This window comes from Saccostrea echinata, unplaced genomic scaffold (assembly GCF_033153115.1).
Source record: "Saccostrea echinata isolate AGI-Se365-2 ecotype Australia unplaced genomic scaffold, CSIRO_AGI_Sech_v1 ptg000001l, whole genome shotgun sequence".
NCBI classification, from domain to species: domain Eukaryota; kingdom Metazoa; phylum Mollusca; class Bivalvia; order Ostreida; family Ostreidae; genus Saccostrea; species Saccostrea echinata.
In genome coordinates this window covers 18,077,207-18,098,068 of record NW_026889750.1, presented here as the reverse complement: position 1 = coordinate 18,098,068, position 20,862 = coordinate 18,077,207, and the positions used below count along the sequence as shown (strand labels likewise).

Sequence of the window (20,862 nt, the reverse complement as noted above, 5' to 3'; positions counted from 1 at the left end):
AATCAAGAATGGTATGATATTGTACCTACTATAATTGTGACTCCATGCATTCATCAAAAGTTTTTATTGGCTTGAATCATTAAACTGCAGAGCGTACATCTGATCAGTGAGGCAAATTCTATGCAGGAATGTTTCAATATGGTAAATGTTTCTTTGGGTTTTAATATTGATATTTCAAAGTAGCAAATTTTATTTATTTTGAAAGTGGACATGCTAAACTTTCGAATATTTTATCCTGTATTGTCTGGTGGCTTTTATTTTCTTTCATTTTTTTTAAGTTAAATTGTCTTTGACTTATTAAAAGATTTTAAGGATTTCAGATTTTTTGTTATGGATTAGACTTCATGTTATAGAGTTTGTCTTTCTGGTTGGACAGATTTTAGTCATTAATTAAACTGCTAGTAGATTTTGGTTTTGTAGAATGTAGAAAAATCACAACATGCTGATACTACATGCAGCAGCATAGTGTAGAGACCTATAATGCTGTACATAGTATTAAACTGCATGACAGCATAGCGCATGATATATTTATCGATCTTGTAAAGCATATTTCCCATCTTTAAGAATTTCCAGTATTTTACTTATTAAAAATGATACTGATTTAATTATTGGATTTTTTTTCTATATCTGTACCGGAATGCATATTAATTTTGTTATGCAACAAGTTTCATAATGATACATAAAACATTGTTACTTGCCGCTTATTCCGTATTTACATGTACATGTATTGCGTGGAAGATCAAAACTATTCCGTAAGTTTCATATACCACAGTTGAGTTCTATAATGTTTATACATCACAGCACTGATCACTGCACAACTATATGTATCTGTATATGTGATGGGACATTAACCAGGGTTTTTTGGTTTATTTCTAACTTGTAGGCTTTCCAAGGCTCATTTGTCTTGCACAGGTCCAAGGTTTGTGAGACAATGTAAAAATACTGCTTGTTGTGTCTTTGTGGCCACGAAACAAATGCTGAATATATGCTTAAGTTTGTAGTTTTGAAGATGATACTGACCCCGCTTTTCCTTACAGATGATATATTTATAATGAAATAAAGCAGCATTTCTTCTTTCCAGTGTTTGTATAGCTGCTTAAACTCGGCATGAGTAACGTGTAATCTGTGTTATATGTTAGGCTTTTTAAAAGGACACTTAATGCAAACAACTTTAAACCAGGAATTAATACTTATCTTTTTGACATATTTCAATTTTAGGTTAAATATATAATAGAATGTTTTCTATCCATATGAAAACCTTTTTTTTCTTTAAAAAAAATAGCAGTAGTTATCCTTTTTATAAAAAAAAAACTCAACCAATTAAGATAAGTTTGTGGTGAGTGTCTTCCAAGCTATGATTTTTATCTATACATGGTAAGCCTTCACAATTAAGACAAATATAACAGTTATATACAGCATGTAAATGATCTGTTGGCTAATAAACTAAAAATAACAACCAGGTCATTTATAAGTTTCATAAGCAGTATTGATTTCACCTGAAAAAATTGGGCTATTGATTTTGTAGTATATATGCCTCAATTACTTTTAAATTTAATTTCATTGAATATGTTTTTTTTAGCTCATGTAGGTGTAAGAGTAGAAATTAAAATGCTGGATTTATTTTGACATGGATTATTAGAGAATTTTTAGAATTGGGTTTGTTTTATAAAATTCCAAATGAATTACATGTAGTTACTGTAAATACTTGAAAGATGATGTGTAGCTTTCCTTGTAAATGATCACTCTTTCAGATTAATTTAAAATTAAAATGATTATTATTGAAAAGTTTAAATACAAATGGAAGTAAAAGGGAAATGAATAGATCAATATGTAATGCATGTAAATATTGTTGAATTTTTTAACTTGAATGTAAAAAATTAAAATTTCCCAAGTTACATAGGGAAAGATTTTTTATAAACCTGATCAGTAATATATAATCAGATATACATGTATGTATATGAATATCATGAACTATGGATCTTTGTATAAATTTGCTTTAATTTACATGAAGTTTAAACATTTTACAGACCACATCAAATTTGGAGAAATACAAAAAGCAGACTTTGGACAGCCGGTTTGTCAGCAAGTATGAAGGCAGAAGAAATGGGGGGATTCCATGCTTCTCGGAGGAGAGAAGTATTGAACGGGCAGCAAAGGTACGAGGGACTTCAGAGATGTACATTGGTCAAGTGACGGTTCATTGGCTAATACAATAGTATACTAAATACAGCTTCGTTTTCACTGTTTTATTTCTGCTGAATTTGCCAAAGGATGAAAGCATAAAATTAAAACTTTTGTGAAATTATCTTAAGTTAGAAAATAGTAGTAAAAGAAACTTAGAACTGTGAATTTAATATGGTCATATAGAGTGAAAAAATATATATATACAGTAAAACATGCTTATAGAGATGTGCCAGGGACCAATGACCAATAATTTTGATTTGTTCTAGACGTAATTAGTTATATCTGCTCATTCCACAACTCATTTAAAACTGCAGGGAATGAAAATCACTTCGCTGTAAGCATAACTTCATTATAAGCGTGTTCGCTATAACCATGTTTTACTGTATATAATTCTTTATCTCCCTTATAAGAGCATTGTTTTTATGAATGATGCTCTTTGAATGATTTCTTTAATTTTAATAGTCTATAAAAAATTCAGTTGTTAGTGTTTTAACTTTCACATTATCAATCATATTTAATAATTTAAACTATTACAGAGAATGGCAGACATGAAGAAAAGAAACGATGATGAGAAACAGAGGGACGTGGCTTTCTTTGTAAGTAACTGATCTTTAAGGAGGTAACTCTGTTAAAAGTTAAAATGATACATACACTTTTGGACTGGTGAGAAAATTTTGAACACAGCTGAAAATTAATGGAACAGGCAATTTTGAGATTGAACACATTTGTTGGATTTTGTAACTGACACGGAGACATATTATGGCAGTTAAGATAATTGTGCATCACATTTTTTTTTTTGAGTGCATGCATCGCATCACAAACTGCTTTGCCATCTATTAATGTACAGAAAGTGTAAACTGGCCTGAGTAACTGAGAAGCATTTGACATTTTCACTTGCTCTTTAGTCCAATTACCGACAAATGATGGAGTATTTGGACCGCCCTGGACAATCTCCCTGTTTAGACACAAATAGCCAACTTTCTAGTAGAGTACGTAACTGTGCTGCTTAAACAATTGGGTGACAATTCTGCCCCGTCGAGACTTTTATTAGCTGTCTAATTATAGATGATGTCCATATCATTTTGTTAAATTTTGACATTTTCAACTGGAGCAAAACCTTACGATATCATTTATGACTAAGAAAGTCTGATTAGTTTATATACCTATAAATGTTTATCAGAAAAGAGTAAAACAAGAATTGTCACTGCTGGCAGGTGGAGGAATATATATATATACATGTGATTTGGATGATCATTTGGAATTAACTAATTTAATCAAATGCTTTAAAAGTCTATAATTATCACTCAATTAACAAGTTTGCATTAAAGTCATGGAACTTAAAATATTTTTGATTGAAATTTCTTGAAAAAATTCATATTGCATTTACAATTTCATATTAAGGAGTGTATTATGTATGTTTTATATGTAATATTTGAACTGTTGGTATTTAATATATGGAATTGTCATTATTTAAACCTCAAATTCTATCTGGAACAAAATGACATAGGTCAAAGGATAATAATTTTGGTTTACTCCCTCTATTTGGGAATTGAGTGCCCAGTAGTTGTGACACATATTTTTATGTCTGGCGTATTTTGTCATTTTCTGCTGCCTGCCATTGTGTAGTGTGATGAGGAAGATCCACTTTGTCCGTGTAAGCGACCAATAATGTCAATGCAGATTCGTCGCTCATTAACGCATGATGAATTGCAACGTCGTCTACAGGTGGCGCTCCGAGAGGGTACCCCTAATATAGCCCAGACCTTGGTAGGCTTGAACGTGAGGACCAGCTACACTCATGCAGGTAGGTCAATGGTTGGTCCCTGCCATTATGGTGGTCACCTTGGAGACGCTGCAGATGTATCACTCAGATTCTTGGAGCCTCCAGAGCTTTGGGTCTTACACCAACCATCTTTTTTTTTCTTTGTTATGTAACAGCACACAGCGCACTAGATTGCTGTCAGAAATGCACACACCATGAGCATGTTGGTATAGAAAAAAAACAAAACTAACTAATATGCATGTTTTGTTCAATTAAGTTGTGATTAATTGAGACTGACATATTTGGTTTGGTGTGTCTGTTTCACTGGCGGTAGTCTACCTCTCCAAAGGCTTAGGGCATTTTCTTCACTTTCCTTTACTTTCGATATTTTTCACTCTCTCCCTCTAGTGCTCCGACACAGAAATGCCTGAAGCCACTTTTGCACGCTTCCCACGGAGAATCATAACACTTCAACAAGACCGTCCCATGTCTCCCCAATCCTTAAGACGTCACATTCCCATCTCCCTCGTGGAAGGTGTCCCAACCATCGCAGAAACCCTGGCCAGTATCCGGCCACGGGATCATTTTTTGTCCCAGTGTGAGATATCTCAGAATTTAGCGTTTTGACAGTTTGATGTTGACTTGTCATGGCTAGATGTTGATGTGTTATAAAAATGTCCGTTTAGTACGTTGGGTGAAAGGCTTTGAAAATGCTTGTAATAATACTGCATGGCTTAAAGGTGCTTAGACACAGATTTGAAGTTAATATTTTCTCAAATTTTCTGTATAATATCATGACTTATATATTGCAATAGCATTTCACACGAAAATATAATTAAAAACTTATTTTATCTAGAAATTATTGGAACTACGAATTCCTAGACGCGTTTGATTAGCACATCTTTGCACTTTCACAAATTTTATCTTTATCCTTAATATTTAAGAAAAGAAGCGATTTTGTTGTGTATTAATGAAAAACATTACATCTATAACTCAGAAAATTCAGAGTAGAAATGTGCGAAAGCAAGCCCTCTCACTAATATCGTCAGCCCGTGCTCAGTGTTGTGTACAGAGCTTAACAAATTGAATACACCCGTGAAATGTAAACTGTTTTTGTAAACAGGGCACGAGCTCTGTTATTGTTAATGTTTACGATTCACCGGGTGTGTTCAATTGTTAAAGTCTGCACACACCACTGAGCACGGACTTACAATACTGTGAGTGGGTTTTGCTTTCGAACATTTCTACTCTGAATTTTCTGGATTATAGTTCTAATATTTTTCATTAATACACAACAAATTTGATACTTTTCTTAAGTATTAAGAATAAAATTAAAATTTGTGAAAGTGCAAGGATGTGTCAATCAAACGCGTCCAGAAATTTGAAGTTTCAATAACTTCGAGATGAAATAAGATTTTTATTTTATTTTAGTATGAAATGCTATAGCAACATATAAGTCATGAAATTATACAGAAAATTTGAGAAAATATTAACTTCAAATCTGTGTCCAAGCACCTTTAATTTATTCTAGAAGTGAGAAAGTAGAGCTAGGAAATAGAGCAAAGGAATTAATTAAATTAATTAAAATTAATGATCATCCAAAAAATATATCACAAAGTTTTTTAATTTTTAAATATTGAATATTAAAATTTGTCAAGGTTTAAAATTCAGAAATTAGTGTCCTAAATACTCATTTTGATATTTATCGTGTGTGTGTGTTCCCTGTAATCCCAGTCCTAACCGTGTATTGCTCTCCGGCAGGGACAAGAGAATGGATCTGTAACACTACTTTTGATCTTTCCTCTAACAGTTAAGTTTCACTTTCACTTTCACTTTGGCTGAACTAAATCACGAGGGGAGTGAAGTGTTCTCTAATCTTCACACCTCTCAAGTTTTGCTTAAGAAGCTCTCATAATTGCACGTTGATTTGTTTTTCTTAAAATTCTGATTCAGAATCATAAGTATAATTTATAACTTATTAACTCTCATTAAATTTGTAAAGAAAATAGACAATATTTTTGAGAATTCATGTACGATCTTGTGATTATTGAAATGATGATAAATTATGAAATGATTGTTACACATTTCTCTCCCCTTTTTGTAGCTGAGTCATTTCCAGACATGACTCCGAGTTGCCTGCCAGCTTCGATGCCATCAGTCCGGGATATCAGGTTTGTACTGTAACCAAGTATCTAAGAGTGCATATAAAAATGACTTGTTTTTCTGTACCTTTTTTTCCTTACTAAATTTGATTCCTTCAAATGTATGGCCATTTCAGTATGTTTTGCAGAATTTCGTTATTTGACATTATTTTAATGTTATAAAATGTTTTTTAATCGACAAGAAATATTTATTTTTATATTTCTTATAAAGTTTACCATCTATGTTTGGTATTACTCTCCCTAATGACTTAAATAAGTGTGTCGTTTTTATATTTTTGCTCATCTGAAGTATGCTTTTATTGCTATCACATGCATCCTGTCTTGTATTAACCAATACTTGACCCATCCCTGCTTGACTTTGTCTTCATTATAAAATGGGATTCAAGTCCTCCATTCTAAACCCCTTTGTTCAAGAGTGATAACTTGATTTACAAACAGTTAAACTCTCAAGTACTCCCAAGTACATTATTTGTTTAACCAACTGCTTTAGCATCATGTGTTGTAAGATTCTATTGTATCATTGACAAATACTTAGAAAATCTTGGGTCAATCTAAGAAATTTGTGATCTGTTTAGGAAAAGCACTTGCGGCATCTAGGGGAAGTGGAAGACTTTGAGTTCTGTTTTCTGTATGTAGAGGTATATTATTATCGAATGATGCATGCTTGACTTGTTTTTGTTTTTTTTTTTTTACTAACTGATGATGTTTCTCTCAGCTCCGATGAAGCGAGTGATAGTGATGTGCCTTCCTCGACTACCATCACGCTCGCCGCTCGATCTAACCCATATAACCAACATATAGAAGCCAGTAGCAATCTCCATTTAGCTGGCATTGCCGCGCAAAAACGACACATGAGGTAAATGGGAAAAAACAGACACCACATCACGAGACAAATAAATGAAATAAACATTACATCACCAAAAAATTGACACAGTTCTGCACTGAAAGTTGTAATTTTACTTATGGCTAACACTGAGAAATAGACAAGGCTAGTTTTCCAGATCCTAAGTTAATTTTTTTAAACACTAAAGGTAAAATTAACCTGTATTTTATGGGAAATGAGGAGAAATGATTTGTCTTGCCATTTGACTTGATGGTCATCACCTGCACAGAGTGTGTTGTCCTCTAATTGTCACCTTTTTAAATTGTGCTAACAAACCACTAATCCCTCACTTCTATCTGTTGTCAAGTGTTTTTGTACAGGATTATTGTTTTTACGTTTCAGCACCACTTATTGTTTGAGTGTTGTTGTTCATTGTCCTTTTTTTCTGTGTTTTTATTACACCCCTGCAAACTGAGGATATGATATACATGTATATACCATTTGGAAATGATGTGCACCTGATTGACTTGTTAAACTTGAAGAAAAAGAGTGGTGACTTTTTTTAAGGTTTTGTTGTAACTTCTATGACAGAAATATTCTTGTCTGGACATAGCTTAAAGAACAAGAGACTTTAGAGGTAGTTTGTGACAAAGTGTGTCACTTGACCTTGCATCAAGTTCATTATGACAAGGTCAAGATCACAGGATACAAAAGCATTGAATTATTTCTCTAACCACATCTTAGATATCAAGATCAATTAGAAGCTTAGGCTTGAGATAAAGGTTGTTTGTGACTTGAGGGTACAGGTATGTCCTCACTTTAGCCCAGGGTATTTTGGTCAAGGTGTACTGGGTTTGAAGTGTAAAATTCTTGTATCCATAGCATATTACATGTATTTTAATGGAATAACTTGATTAGATCATACTTGGCCTAAGAGTTAATCTTGATCATCGGACATATCTTTAAGATCATTCAGAGGAGGTCAAGGTCATAGGGTCCAAGGAGAAAAATTCTGATAGTTTCCAAAATGAAAAAAATTCTAAGAGACAAAACTTTATATTGGATGATAATCAGAAGTTTTACTTGACACAAAAATTGCTTGTAACCAAGAGATCAAGCTTCTTAGCCTTCTTTGTTTTGTTAAGGTCAAGGTCACATGGCTTAAATGCTCTTTGGGTCTTATACATGTGATGATGGGGAAACTCATACTTTCATAGTTGAAACTAAAGTTGCTCACAACGAGAGTTGTTGTCAACCTTCAATAACATTTCAGCAAAATTGAGGTCACAGAAATTTGCAGCATTGATATTTTTTGTAAACAAGAAGTCTGTGCTTTCTCTTTTGTTGCCCAGGAAAGGGGGGGGGGGGGGTTAACGCTAAAAGGCATTTCTAGAAATTCTTGTTTCGATATGAAACTGGGTGTTATATTATCACATGTTTAAAGTCACAATGTTGCAATACCCGTATGTTAACTGCTGTATAGGTTGATATTTAATGTACATGTACTGGGATAATTTGCCGCCAATATATGACCAGGGCTATTTTGCCTTTTAGAATATATCCATTTTAAAAAGCTTGCATGTCGCTTCAAATTACTCAGCATAGCAATTTACTTCGCAAAAAATAATAAAAAGAAAATTTCATTTTAACCAAAAGTGTAAAGATCTTGCCAACATTTTGATTTTACATAATGCAGAAGTGGTCCTGTCCTGAAGTCGTTTACACGCCATATTCCATCCAGTTCCTCTACACCCTCCCCATTCCTGCCTCACAGCATTACGCCCATCGCCTCGGAAATGGACGCAGCAAAAATCGAGAAGCGTTCCCGCCTCAGTCGGACGCCTGGTCCGCTGGTAAGTGCGCTGCACATGTAATACACTTTAAAGAGTTCATCTGTTTGCTAGTTACATAGTTTAACGCATCTGTGCACGAATTAGGTTTTTATACATGTGTGAAAGCAGATCTTAGATGTTAATTTTATGTTCTGAGTGAATAGGATATTATAGGTACAAGTAGTTACCAAGTCCGTGTTCAGTTGTGATTTATTTTCTAGACTATTTATGGAGAAGAAACGATTCCTAAGGTATCAGTGTTAGGTATATCTAATTCCCAATACAAACTTCTGGTTTGCGACATTTTCCTAGACTTTGTTTGCTTTATTAACTTTTTCTGTGATCATCATTAAAAACAAACGCCGACTTCCGTTCCTGGTATTTTGGGAAAATTTTTAATAGTCTGCGGTGTGTCTAACGCTTTTGAATTGTGAATCATTCTGAACATGATGCAAAAAAAAGCTTTAAAAATTTTTTTGTTTACCACTAAAAAAAATCTAGATTTGTGTTTGCAGATTGATATATTTTACGCTCATAACACAAAGATGTCTTTTTAACATTAGAGTGGAGTTACAGAGGAAGCAATAAACAGAGTTTTGGGTACGAATTCTCACAGAAGTCCGCGCATGGGCACTACGGATCTGACTAAGATCTCTCCTTCCGTTCTGCATCGAGAGTATCTTAATGTTATGCTTGAACGCCTGAAAAGACGCTCACCAACACCAGTTTGAGTGCAAAGGTTTAGAATTTTCGATGGTGTTGGTTGTTCGTTGTTTCATTTTTATTTTCTTTGATAGATAGTAGATCTGTAGCACTTCAACAGTTTCTTTCTTAGTTTGAATTTCCACAAGTTGGGGACTGCTAGAAATGGCGTAGATAGACCAAATGTATGCAACAGCACTAAGTCTGCCACGTCTTTTTTCAACACTAAATGTTCACAACGTAGTGTCTCGTGTTTTTCTTTTTATAGTTGATGTTACATTACTAGTACACTTATGTTACTGAAGAGTTCAAGCAAATTTTAGTAGATCTTTGAATTCTATATAAAGTTTTTTTTATGTTAGATTATCCAGAATGTTTAGATGTCCCTGATATTTACTTAATCAGTTAATGGCTTGGAAGTATCCTGTTCATCAAATTTCCATGTATCTTGCTCTATTCTATTTGAAAGACCTTAGACACTCTCTTCTTAAACACCTCAATGCGCATGCCCTTGAAAGCACTATATGTAAAACGTAGAAGCCTTTGATTTGCCGTTGACCCCCCCCCCCTTTTCCTCCTCAACAATCGCTTAATATTAAAATAACCAAGTGCATCTAGAAAATATCATTGTCGGAATTCGAGGTCATAATAATGTGTTGTATTCTACAAACATGACAAAGTATGATTTAAACTGACCTTTGATTCCAGATTTGATTGTCACCTGTAGCAAGTGTAATTGATAGTTGTAGATTTTTATCACTTTTCATAGTATTAGTTTTATCTTTATTTGATTAGGTAGACAACAATTATGTGCTTAGATCTTTAGCCAGTCAGAACGCGTCATTGTTTTACCTGTATATCTTTATTCTCCCTCGCATCACAGACCATGTAATACTTTGTACATGTAAAATACAAAATAAAATATAACTTGAAAGTGTCTTTTAAAAACTTTTTGAAAAATTTTACAACTTGATTATTTTGATTTATTTTTAGGTAAGGGGATTCAAAGCAAGAGTCGACTCTTGACACTGCTTCTGTCTAGACAACGCAAGAAGTCCTCTAGCCACACTCCCACACACGCGGTTCTGTGAATCTAATGTCAAAACCGCTGTAAATTATCTGTAACATTGGTCAAGACAGTGGAATCTATTAACTAGTCATCCAAGAATTTCGTCACTAGTCACGTGACAGAACTCCTGAGATTTTGCCATCAAGTGTTGCCTCTTGGTCATTGCGTTACATTAGGAAAACCAGAATGACGTCATCTTAGATCTCGTAAAACTTGCCAGTCATGGAGTGAATTCAGGGAGACAGACTGCATTGTAGAGTCATCAATATTTTACGTCTTTCCTTTACACATATCGTTAATATTGTTGAAATTTTTACCAATTTAAATTAACTCTACGGGAAGGATAGATATATAGAGTAATCTACGGCCACTTTTCAATGAAAAGGGGCCAACCAAAGGTCTTTCAGGCATTTCTTATTTATACTTTAAAATAATTGTGATGCAAACTGTTTGTGAGGAAATATTTATAGGATATATGGTCTGTGTCACTACAGCAATATTAGCCTTTATCCATTAAGTTTTTCATGTTAAGAGAATTTGTATGCAAATATAGACTGGTTTCCCCAATCCGGTTTCAAACAATTATTGCATAATTACTTCTTAGTAAGAAGTGTAGTAATGTTTTTTTTTTCTGGAAATTGTTAACTTTAAAAATCATGTGTGAAAGGGTGTATCATGGTACTTGTAAGTCATTTATCTTAAAGCGCATGGCCGGACTTAGGTACTTTACACTAGTACAAAATATAGACAGTAAAAATATTTGAACATTTTCATATATTTATGATTATTTATGTTTAGTTAATTAATAAATTATGAACTATTGACTGTATTTTTTAATGGCACATTTCTTGGATGATGGCATACGAAAAAAGGACAGTGTTATTACAATCTCTTGCAATCTTTCAGAACTTGGAATTTCGTGATCACAAATGCATGATGTTAACATTCACAGAAACATAAACAAAATCAGTATGGTAAAATCTCAGACAGTTGTTAAAGCTCCAGTGAACGATGAAAAACGCAATTGGGTATGAAATGATAATTTGCCTCAAAGATTGTCCACCATCTTCATATATGTACTAGTACATAAATTTTACGTCCCCAGGGAAATTAGACTCGGAAAATTTTATAGTCGGATTTGCACAACAATAACAAGGTCTGTAGAGCTTTTGACAAGACATCGATTCAATACATACAATATATATGTACACAAACGGCACAGGTACGACATACGAAGTTGCACAACATGCATGCAGTGCATATCTAACATTGCTTGCACCACGCAGAAACTGAATATGTAACATGCAGGTACAGAAAAACTAGTTTTACACTGACACGTTATGTCTCGAAGTTTCTTCAATACATTCTGGAATGATAAGGATTTTGAGATGATGACACGTGTTTGCTGGATAGCCGTGATATAAGGGGGGGGGGGGGGGGGGTGTTCATGATATACTAATAAAGCATATTGTAATTACCTAAGCACAACATGCAATATCCTGTGCAGGTGAGAATTACACTGCTTAAAGATTATAACCTCTAACGACATATAAAGATCAGATACTGTAACATGCATCGATTTACAAGCTGTACTCTGTGTACCTTAAGAGTTATATAAATGTATCCTTCGTTACTCTGGCCTCGGGGCCATAAAATTTAGAAAAGCTCACTTTTGATCTCGATCTCACTTTTCCACTATTTTAATTCCTTTTTGTAAAAGTGAGACTAAGATCAAAGATAGGTGAGCTCATCTAAGTTTTATGGCCCCCGAGTCTGATCTTGCTGGTTTTAAGGAAGTTCTAAACACTGCTTACTGAAGAGTTCTAATTCCATGGTAGTCTTGTCTTATGCAGTTAGAGTGATCTGCTCTTTGATGTAATAAAGCCTTTTGATCGCTTTAATTCAACTGACATAGGGGGGGGGTAATTTTTTTTTATATCTCTTAGTTTTGTCAGTCGAATTAAAGCGATCCAGATGCCTGTGAAATAAAAGGAAATCTTAAAATAAATGACAGAACTTGAAGTAGACCTAAGTATTCATAACATTATTTTGGACTAATATAACGTAATTAAAAAAAATAAGTTATATTCCCCCCCCCCCCCCAAATTTAGGAAACGGCATTGATTTCTGTTCACTATTACTTAATTGTCCTCGAGAAATATGCCACGTACCCTAAGTTGAAAATGAACTTTGATAAGCTCAGTATGTACACATCTTGATTTTCTCGAAGTCTAAAAAAACATTTTTCATAAGTGTTTAGAGCTTCCTAAGCCACTGATCAGTCTGGTAGAAGGAAATGTCATATCTATGTTCTTTTTTAGCTCACCTCGACGAAGTCGAGATGAGCTTATGCTATACCCCCGGCGTCGGCGTCGGCGTCGGTGTCGGCGTCGGCGTTAGCGTCGGCGTCCCAGGTTAAAGTTTTAGGAGCAAGTCCCATTCCCAAGTAGCTATAAGCCCTACCTGGACCAAACTTAAATGGATGATGCATCTAGGGATGGACACTACCAAACTTGCTTCGGATGCTGGATCTGACCTAGATTTTCCAGATGAGTGACCAGGTTAAAGTTTTAGGAGCAAGTCCATTCCCAAGTAACTATAAGCCCTACCTGGATCAAACTTGCATAGATGATGCATCTAGGGATGGACACTACCACACTTACTTTGGATGCTGGATCTGACCTAGATTTTCCGGATGAGTGACCAGGTTAAAGTTTTAGGAGCAGGTCCATTCCCAAGTAACTATAAGCCCTACCTGGACCAAACTTGCATGGATGATGCATCTAGGGATGGACACTACCAAACTTGCTTCGGATGCTGGATCTGACCTAGATTTTCCGGATGAGTGACCAGGTTAAAGTTTTAGGAGCAGGTCCATTCCCAAGTAACTATAAGCCCTACCTTGACCAAACTTGCATGGATGATGCATCTAGGGATGGACACTACCACACTTGCTTCGGATGCTGGATCTGACCTAGATTTTCCAGATGAGTGACCAGGTTAAATTTTAGGAGCAGGTCCATTCCCAAGTAACTTAAAGCCCTACCTTGACCAAACTTGCATGGATGATGCATCTAGGGATGGACATGGCCACACTTGCTTCGGATGCTGGATCTGACCTAGATTTTCCAGATGAGAGACCAGGTTAAAGTTTTAGGAGCAGGTCCATTCCCAAGTAACTATAAGCCCTACCTTGACCAAACTTGCATGGATGATGCATCTAGGGATGGACACTACCACACTTGCTTCGGATGCTGGATCTGACCTAGATTTTCCGGATGAGTGATCAGGTTAAAGTTTTAGGAGCAGGTCCATTCCCAAGAAACTATAAGCTCTACCTTGACCAAACTTGCATGGATGATGCATCTAGGGATGGACATGGCCACACTTACTTCGGATGCTGGATCTGACCTAGATTTTCCGGATGAGTGACCAGGTTAAAGTTTTAGGAGCAGGTCCATTCCCAAGTAACTATAAGCCCTACCTGGACCAAACTTGCATGGATGATGCATCTAGGGATGGACACTACCACACTTGCTTCGGATGCTGGATCTGACCTAGATTTTCCAGATGAGTGACCAGGTTAAATTTAAGGAGCAGGTCCATTCCCAAGTAACTATAAGCCCTACCTTGACCAAACTTGCATGGATGATGCATCCAGGGATGGACACTACCACACTTGCTTCGGATGCTGGATCTGACCTAGATTTTCCACATGAGTGAATTTTAGCCATATTTTAACCAAATTAGCATGGATGATGTATCTAGGGATGGACACTTCCAGACTTGCCTTGGATTCTGAATCTGACGTACATTTTCCAGATGAGTGACCAGGGTAATTTTTTTGGAGTAGCTATATAATATTATGGCCTGTTATGATTAAACTTGCATAGATGGTGCATCTAAGGATGAAAACTTCCAGACTTGGTTTGGATGTTGGAACTGACCAAAATTTTCTTTGATTACTTAACAGGTCAAAAGTTTTTTGAGCAGGTCTATAATTAAATCAAACTTGCGTGGATATTGATCTTGGGATGTACCCTAACTAGAAAAAAAATATGATGTGAAATTTGCCTTACTTGTAGATAACATTCGTCGAGGTGAGCTTCGTAATCTTTGATTACCTATGTTTGTTCTTTCTTGAGGGAAGGATAGGGTTTGTTTTTTTTTTTTTTTACATACCCTGACATTTCAACCATACATTGGCAATTTGTGTACAATGGCGTTAAACTCATCTGTATATGCAAATAATACAAATCAGCATAGGTACCATTTTAAAAAAAACTTGGAACGTATTGCTTATAGAACTAAATAAATAAGGGAATGCACTCTGTACTTGAAACATGGGTACATTGTGGAGATCATAGAGACAGACAAGGGGGGGGGCATTCATTTACAAGTACTAAAGCCGTAGATAGAAATATCCTTGTCATGTACACATGTAACGGTAAGGAAATACAATTATGCATAGGCACATAACCAAACATGATATTGCAAAATGAACAAATCGACAACATTGCTAACCCTTGTGTATAAAATTAACATGGCTTTGAAGCGATTGAAATCGAGAAAAGCAAGTCAGTTATTGGGGATTTTTTTTTTAATTTGGGGGATTTGGTTAAAATAATTCAATACAACAGGAGGAAAATAAATGCTTATTAAGATTTACAAAACGGAAAATTGTTGATCAGTTCTCTCGTTGTACTTTTCACCGCTTTTCTGAATCGTCTGTCAAAGATGGAGTAGATGACAGGGTTCATGGCGGCGTTTATATAGTAAGACCTTAAAAAGAACCTATAGGCAGTTCTCTCCGAGTCTGACAAACTATCGACGAAATCCTTCTTAACTTCTCGTATTAACACTAAAGTAAGCACTGGCACAAAACTTAAAATAAACACAATAGATATAATAAACATAAGGTACGTCGTGTTCCTTGCTAGCGTCTTTCTACATTTTGCCTGTTTAGCCATTATAGGTGCGTTCAAACAGCTCGAGTTATTTCTTTTAAGTGAAGCACCAGGTTTCATATCCACCGTGTTGTGTCCTACACCAGAGGACAAAGTAAAACTTATTTTATGTTTAGCGTTTCTCACAACTGACGTTTTTGTTTCGGTGGAAACATTTGAATCGCCGTCAGATGAAGAACCTTCGCTCTGTAACTTTCTAAGTTTATCCCGCCGTGTTTGACGGGTTTCGCTCTGTTGTTCTACGGTGTCCAGACCATTAGAGGAGCTACCTCTCCGAGCCTCGTGTTTTTGCGCGAAAAATCGAACACGCCTTCCTATCAATATGTACAATATCACAAGGGAAAAGACGCCGACCAGAAACACCATGGTATGCAATGCTTCATATATAAGCGGAATTCGTGTGTTTTTGGACGAATCGTCAATCGAACACTCGGTAGATGTTCCATTCACAGCTGGAGATAAAACAAGCTCGGTAGACTTTATTCCATAAAGGGGAAATGCGGGCCAAGATAATACAAGCCCTGCGATCACAGAGGAAACACAAAGTATCTTGGAATGTTTGTTCGTGATCTGCCATTCTAAGGACCGACAGATTTTCCGATAACGGTCCATTGCAATGAGAACAAGCACAACTGCAGATGTTATCGTTGTGAAAATATTCATAAACCGGGAGATCTTACAGATCCACGGGGAGTGAAACTGATACTGATCCAGTGAAGTCGCTATTTCCATTGGAATTCCTATGGCACATGTGAATAAGTCCACCACAGCAAGACTCATAATGAACGTCCGGGAGTTAGAAATTTTATACACTCTACCGTATATGAAACAAACCAAGACATTTCCCAACAATCCGGTTACCGATAGAACAACTAGAAATAATGTCAGTGGAATCTGGCGAAATTTTTCCTCCTTGTTCAGTTTAGCCAGTAAGGTTGCGGCGAGAGACTCTAACTCCCCACTGGACGGTGGTTGTCCAGTTGAGTATGTGGCTTCTGTGGTAGACATTGTCTCACTCATGCTTATGTTGGAGAAAAATGTGGAAAAATTCATGTTGACAGACAGAAGACAGACTGAGTATTTCCTCTTCTTACGTAACGCACGTCCTCGGGGTGATGCTCATTCTTTTGTTCAAAATATATACTTCCTACGTTAATATTGCTACTCTGTACAATTGTACTATAAATACAATATCCATGGTTTCGTTTTAAGTCCCTATAAATCTCCAATTTAGTATGTGTGATTATGATCCATAATTCAGCATAAATGATCACTGAAGTGGTGGGAAATCCAGCAGTTGAGTATTTTGTTGAAAATAATGTCACTGATTTATTTTCAAAATTAAAAAGTGAAAAAAAAACGCCCAGTATTTTATGTTCTGAAAATAATCCCAAAGATGGTTTCCTCTACGAATAAAAAATCCATGGGAATTCCAGTATTGTGATATAAAAATTAACCAACAACTAGAACAATGTACTGTCATAAATGTCCAGCAATATCTACGCCATTGTTATGGTCGGCTACTAAAGGTCCTCGGACTAACAGAACAGACAAGCCGCTCATTAACTCCTGGCGTCACTTTGTAGATCAGAGTGTGTTATGATGGGCCGCGAATGATTCACGCTTCGTTTAGATTTTTGTGACTAATTGCCACTGTGTCCGTAAGTGGGAACAAAAACTGTCGCAGTTGGATGTATTTTCAACAACATGTCCAGGTCAAGTGCATTGGAAAAGTTTTGACAACACCATATATGAGCGAGTGTTTTTAAAAAAAATAATGAAAATTTTGGATATTTAACATTTTTGTAAATAAAATGCATGCTTTAAAATAACACCTTCTCTGTCTCCTCTGATGTAGTTTTAAATACATATGCAGGTCTTTGTTTTACCCTATCAATTGAATTTAAATTATTTATGGTATCACAAAGTTGTAGGAAATACTTAAATCACGCCCATACTAGTCTTTCATCCTAAAAATAAAAGTCTATGCAAGGCTATGTCTAAAATTTAAAAAAAAAAGATCTAACGTCTGTGCCCTTTCCTGTGTGAGGATTTGAACCAAAAAAAAAACTCCCGGCAATTTTTTTTTAAACAATATAACGGTTAAATCAAACAGGAACAACAGGAAAATTTACTATATTGTACTGTTGCAAAACTGTTGTCATAAATAAAAAAAAACTTCCTATTTGTAAAAGGCAAAGACATACATTAAGTTCTGGTGAACTAAACGATGTTATTATGCTCTATATTTTTTTTTTCTTTTACAGAATTATTTATTGAGATACAGGTGAAAACTCTGAAGCGTATAGGTGCGACTTGCTTTTTGCATGGTCACACCTGAATAAGACCTAATTAATATTGTAATTTCACGATGTACGTCAGACAATGTGGGTGTTACCTTTATTCATTTTATGTGAATTGGAACATTTTCCGTGTTGGACAATATTATGAGGTTAACCGTACCACTAATGAAAAGAGTGATTTCTGAGGGATTCAAACATGTTTAAACAAAACTTTATATAAGTGACAGGCACATAAAAGCCTTTTGATTTTTATTTATTTATTTTTATTTTTTTATTTTTTCTTTTTTTTTTTTTTTTTTTGCCAGTCCCTTGTTGAATTCAGGATGAAAATAGTTGTCGATCAAAAACCTTCAGAAAAATTATTAAATTCTTTAACAACATGGCATGCTTTTAATTGCATCACATGTACTTTTTTTTTAAATGTGTTTCATATCAGCTGTTACATGTAAAATTCCAGTGACTTTATTGCAATTTACGTTTTGTTATGAGATTTCTAGCCATTGGTCATTTCCATCGACTTCTACTGAATATTATTTTTACTACAGATAACGAAAGCTATAATGCTTATAATAAACCTAATTATATATTTTATATAGAACACATGTACTAAAGAAAGGGATGGAAAAAACAAATACTAAGTGTTCATCACATATTGAAATTTTATTAAATTTAAGGAGAATAACAGTGTACATACGGCTTAGCAAAAATATATACAAGGAAGTATCTACTGATTTAGATATTAAAAAAAAAACAAACAAAGAAACAAACACACACACACGGGGGGTGGGGGGTGGGGGGGCATTTCATAGGGAATTTGACAAATTCCCACGAAATGCTTTGTTGTTTATATGACAATGAAAAGCAAAAATAATTTTGAACGGATGTGAATAGAAGAGACTTGCAGAAAGTCATCTCCCTGATTTGCTTCTTGTGTTCCATTGACAATGTGTGTACATGCATGTATTATTGTTGAAAATTTTCATCAAAGTGGGGATTCCCTAGACTTGTTTCCAAATTTTGTTTTGTACCTTTAGTATTTTCATATACCGGTAGATTAGCAATCTCTAAAACTTAACAAAACTTGGAAATCTTACAGTGTCTCAGAGTACAGGTGTACTAGAAACCCGGGCCATGCATTTTCGATATATTATAGTGTCTAACAAAATCTTAGAATGCTGGGGGGGGGGGGGGGGCTACACCATTCATATGTCAAGGTGGTGGGAAATAATTAACTCGCAAATTAAGCATTAATAGGCCACTATATCCACAACTTGTTAATGGTTATATGAAATTCAAAGTTCAATAGCTCCTGAGTCCAGCTGTTTCTTGATGCAATTTTCAACAACCTTGTCAACATTTCGTAAATTCTATGGTCGTTATAATGACCATGTTTATTAGCAAGTATAATTTATCATTGGATCGAAATTTGACTGACATATTTCATACCGATTGATAGGCCTTCTTTTTTTTTTATACTAAACTAGATGAAATCCCGCGCAAGCGCGGGGAATTGAATTTGAACTACTACCGACAGAAAAATTCCAATCATATATTGTAGTTTCTAGTCACGACCAACAGGCTTATAGCAGGAATTTAGAAATACTTTGTACAAAATCCCGCATTTACCTTTAAAGCAGAAGTAGATGTACCCCTCCTCCCCCCCCCCCCCTTGTAAAAACTTGAAGAAGAAAAAACAATTTCATTAATTGACGTTTATTGTGAAACCTGTTATACTATATTATGGATATTGTACCTCAGGTGCTCTTATTTTATTTCCTTCAAGGATAAAAGCAGCGAATATGCACATTTTAATGACTATTTTTTGGGGGTAAACATTAGGTTTTAACGCCCTATGGCCGAGTATTTGATACAAAAGACTGTATTCAGAAAAATAAAACCTGAAATGTATTGATAAAAGCACAAAAATTTAACAGCTTTAATTGTATTTGAACAATACCTTATTCATTAATTTTCTCTTTTCATGTAAGCAAATTTATTACGAAGTACAGCTTGTACCTCGGGTTCGTTGCCGCTATACTCTCAGTGAGGAATATACAAATTTTACCGATAAATTATGAAAACCTATTAATAGTCTTTCAATATGTATAAATATATTCACACCTTATAGTATTACCAATGATTTACCATTATTTCAATGACCATTCACACAAAAGCTTTTTTTTTTATGTTCGAGGCTATAATCGCCTCGTTTTTCTGCTTAACATGCTCGATGCTATACGATGTTCTAGAAGTTTCCGTCAATAGTAAGATCAGTGAATGTCGAAAGTAATTTGAATATTTTCCTTTTTAATAGGTTATCACAACCAATTTCTTTTATATCATTTAAATGAAGTTTTGATTGAATAATTCAGTGATGACGTTTTATGAAATAAATAAACGATTGCTTGTTGTTAGTTTCATAAAAAATTGCCAGTAACTTAGATCCGCCAACCGGAACCGCCACCGTACTCACGTTATTGCTATTTCATGGTTGTTTATAGAAAATGAAAGTAGACTTTTAATTTAACATACGGCACGTACTAATCGAGTGAATTCTGAATATAGTTTACGGACATCATCTTGCATCTAGTGTATTCATAGAGAAGTTAGTAAGAACTCTGGTGCACCCGTTTCGGAGTTTATTTGCAAAATTTATTAATTTATAAGTATAGATTTGACAACGGATTATTCTATCTACCTGATCAAATACACAGGGCTAACGACGGGTGTGGCCGATGACAGGGAATGCTTACTCTCCCTAGGCACCTGATCCCTGTAATTTCCAGAGGTCCGTGTTTTATGCCCTGTTTTCAGTTTGTAGGGTTTTTTTAAGATTGATTACTCTTCGTTATCTTCAACTTTTTTCATTTTTAGCATGAATATGAAGAGACACTCAAATCAACTTAATCATAAAAATTAAGGTTTATTTATTAGTTACAAACTCAAATATTAAAGGGAAAAAAATTATCAAAGTCCGAATTTTCTCTGACTTCATTCAAACATACCAGGTTTTCAAAATTTTATAAAGCTATATAGAAAGAGACATCTGCAGAATTTT

General features: G+C 35.0%; 3 protein-coding genes across 9 annotated transcripts in view; 1 reads left to right on the top strand and 2 right to left on the bottom strand.

Annotated features, from left to right (window-relative positions):
• The window catches only part of LOC133186441 (cytosolic carboxypeptidase 2-like), a 73,594-nt gene extending 62,238 nt beyond the window's left edge, over positions 1 to 11,356 (top strand). Inside the window, exons 20-30 of one of the 7 annotated variants that reach the window (XM_061321693.1) lie at positions 884 to 919; positions 2,028 to 2,156; positions 2,721 to 2,780; positions 3,090 to 3,173; positions 4,355 to 4,544; positions 5,708 to 5,755; positions 6,051 to 6,117; positions 6,824 to 6,964; positions 8,628 to 8,784; positions 9,327 to 9,363; positions 10,459 to 11,356. In XM_061321693.1, coding sequence (XP_061177677.1) covers positions 884 to 919; positions 2,028 to 2,156; positions 2,721 to 2,780; positions 3,090 to 3,173; positions 4,355 to 4,544; positions 5,708 to 5,755; positions 6,051 to 6,117; positions 6,824 to 6,964; positions 8,628 to 8,784; positions 9,327 to 9,363; positions 10,459 to 10,556 — 1,047 coding nt within the window. In that variant the 3' untranslated portion in view covers positions 10,557 to 11,356. Of the gene's footprint in view, positions 1 to 883; positions 920 to 2,027; positions 2,157 to 2,720; positions 2,781 to 3,089; positions 3,174 to 3,909; positions 3,989 to 4,354; positions 4,545 to 5,707; positions 5,756 to 6,050; positions 6,118 to 6,823; positions 6,965 to 8,627; positions 8,785 to 8,984; positions 9,028 to 9,326; positions 9,364 to 10,458 lie in introns of those variants that run through there. The other 6 variants (XM_061321698.1, XM_061321708.1, XM_061321703.1 and 3 more) reach the window with 6 other exon arrangements.
• The window catches only part of LOC133186494 (probable acyl-CoA dehydrogenase 6), a 95,961-nt gene that overhangs the window by 23,122 nt on the left and 51,977 nt on the right, over positions 1 to 20,862 (bottom strand). The window lies entirely within an intron of this gene.
• LOC133186429 (alpha-2Db adrenergic receptor-like) lies at positions 15,117 to 17,150 on the bottom strand. The gene has a single exon (XM_061321685.1). It carries the CDS (start codon positions 16,552 to 16,554, stop codon positions 15,193 to 15,195), a length of 1,362 nt encoding a protein of 453 aa, XP_061177669.1. The 5' UTR covers positions 16,555 to 17,150; the 3' UTR covers positions 15,117 to 15,192.

Excerpts from the sequence above, each read along its gene's own strand:
- LOC133186429 (XM_061321685.1), bottom strand. The coding sequence starts at position 16,554 with ATGAATTTTTCCACATTTTTCTCCAACATAAGCATGAGTGAGACAATG.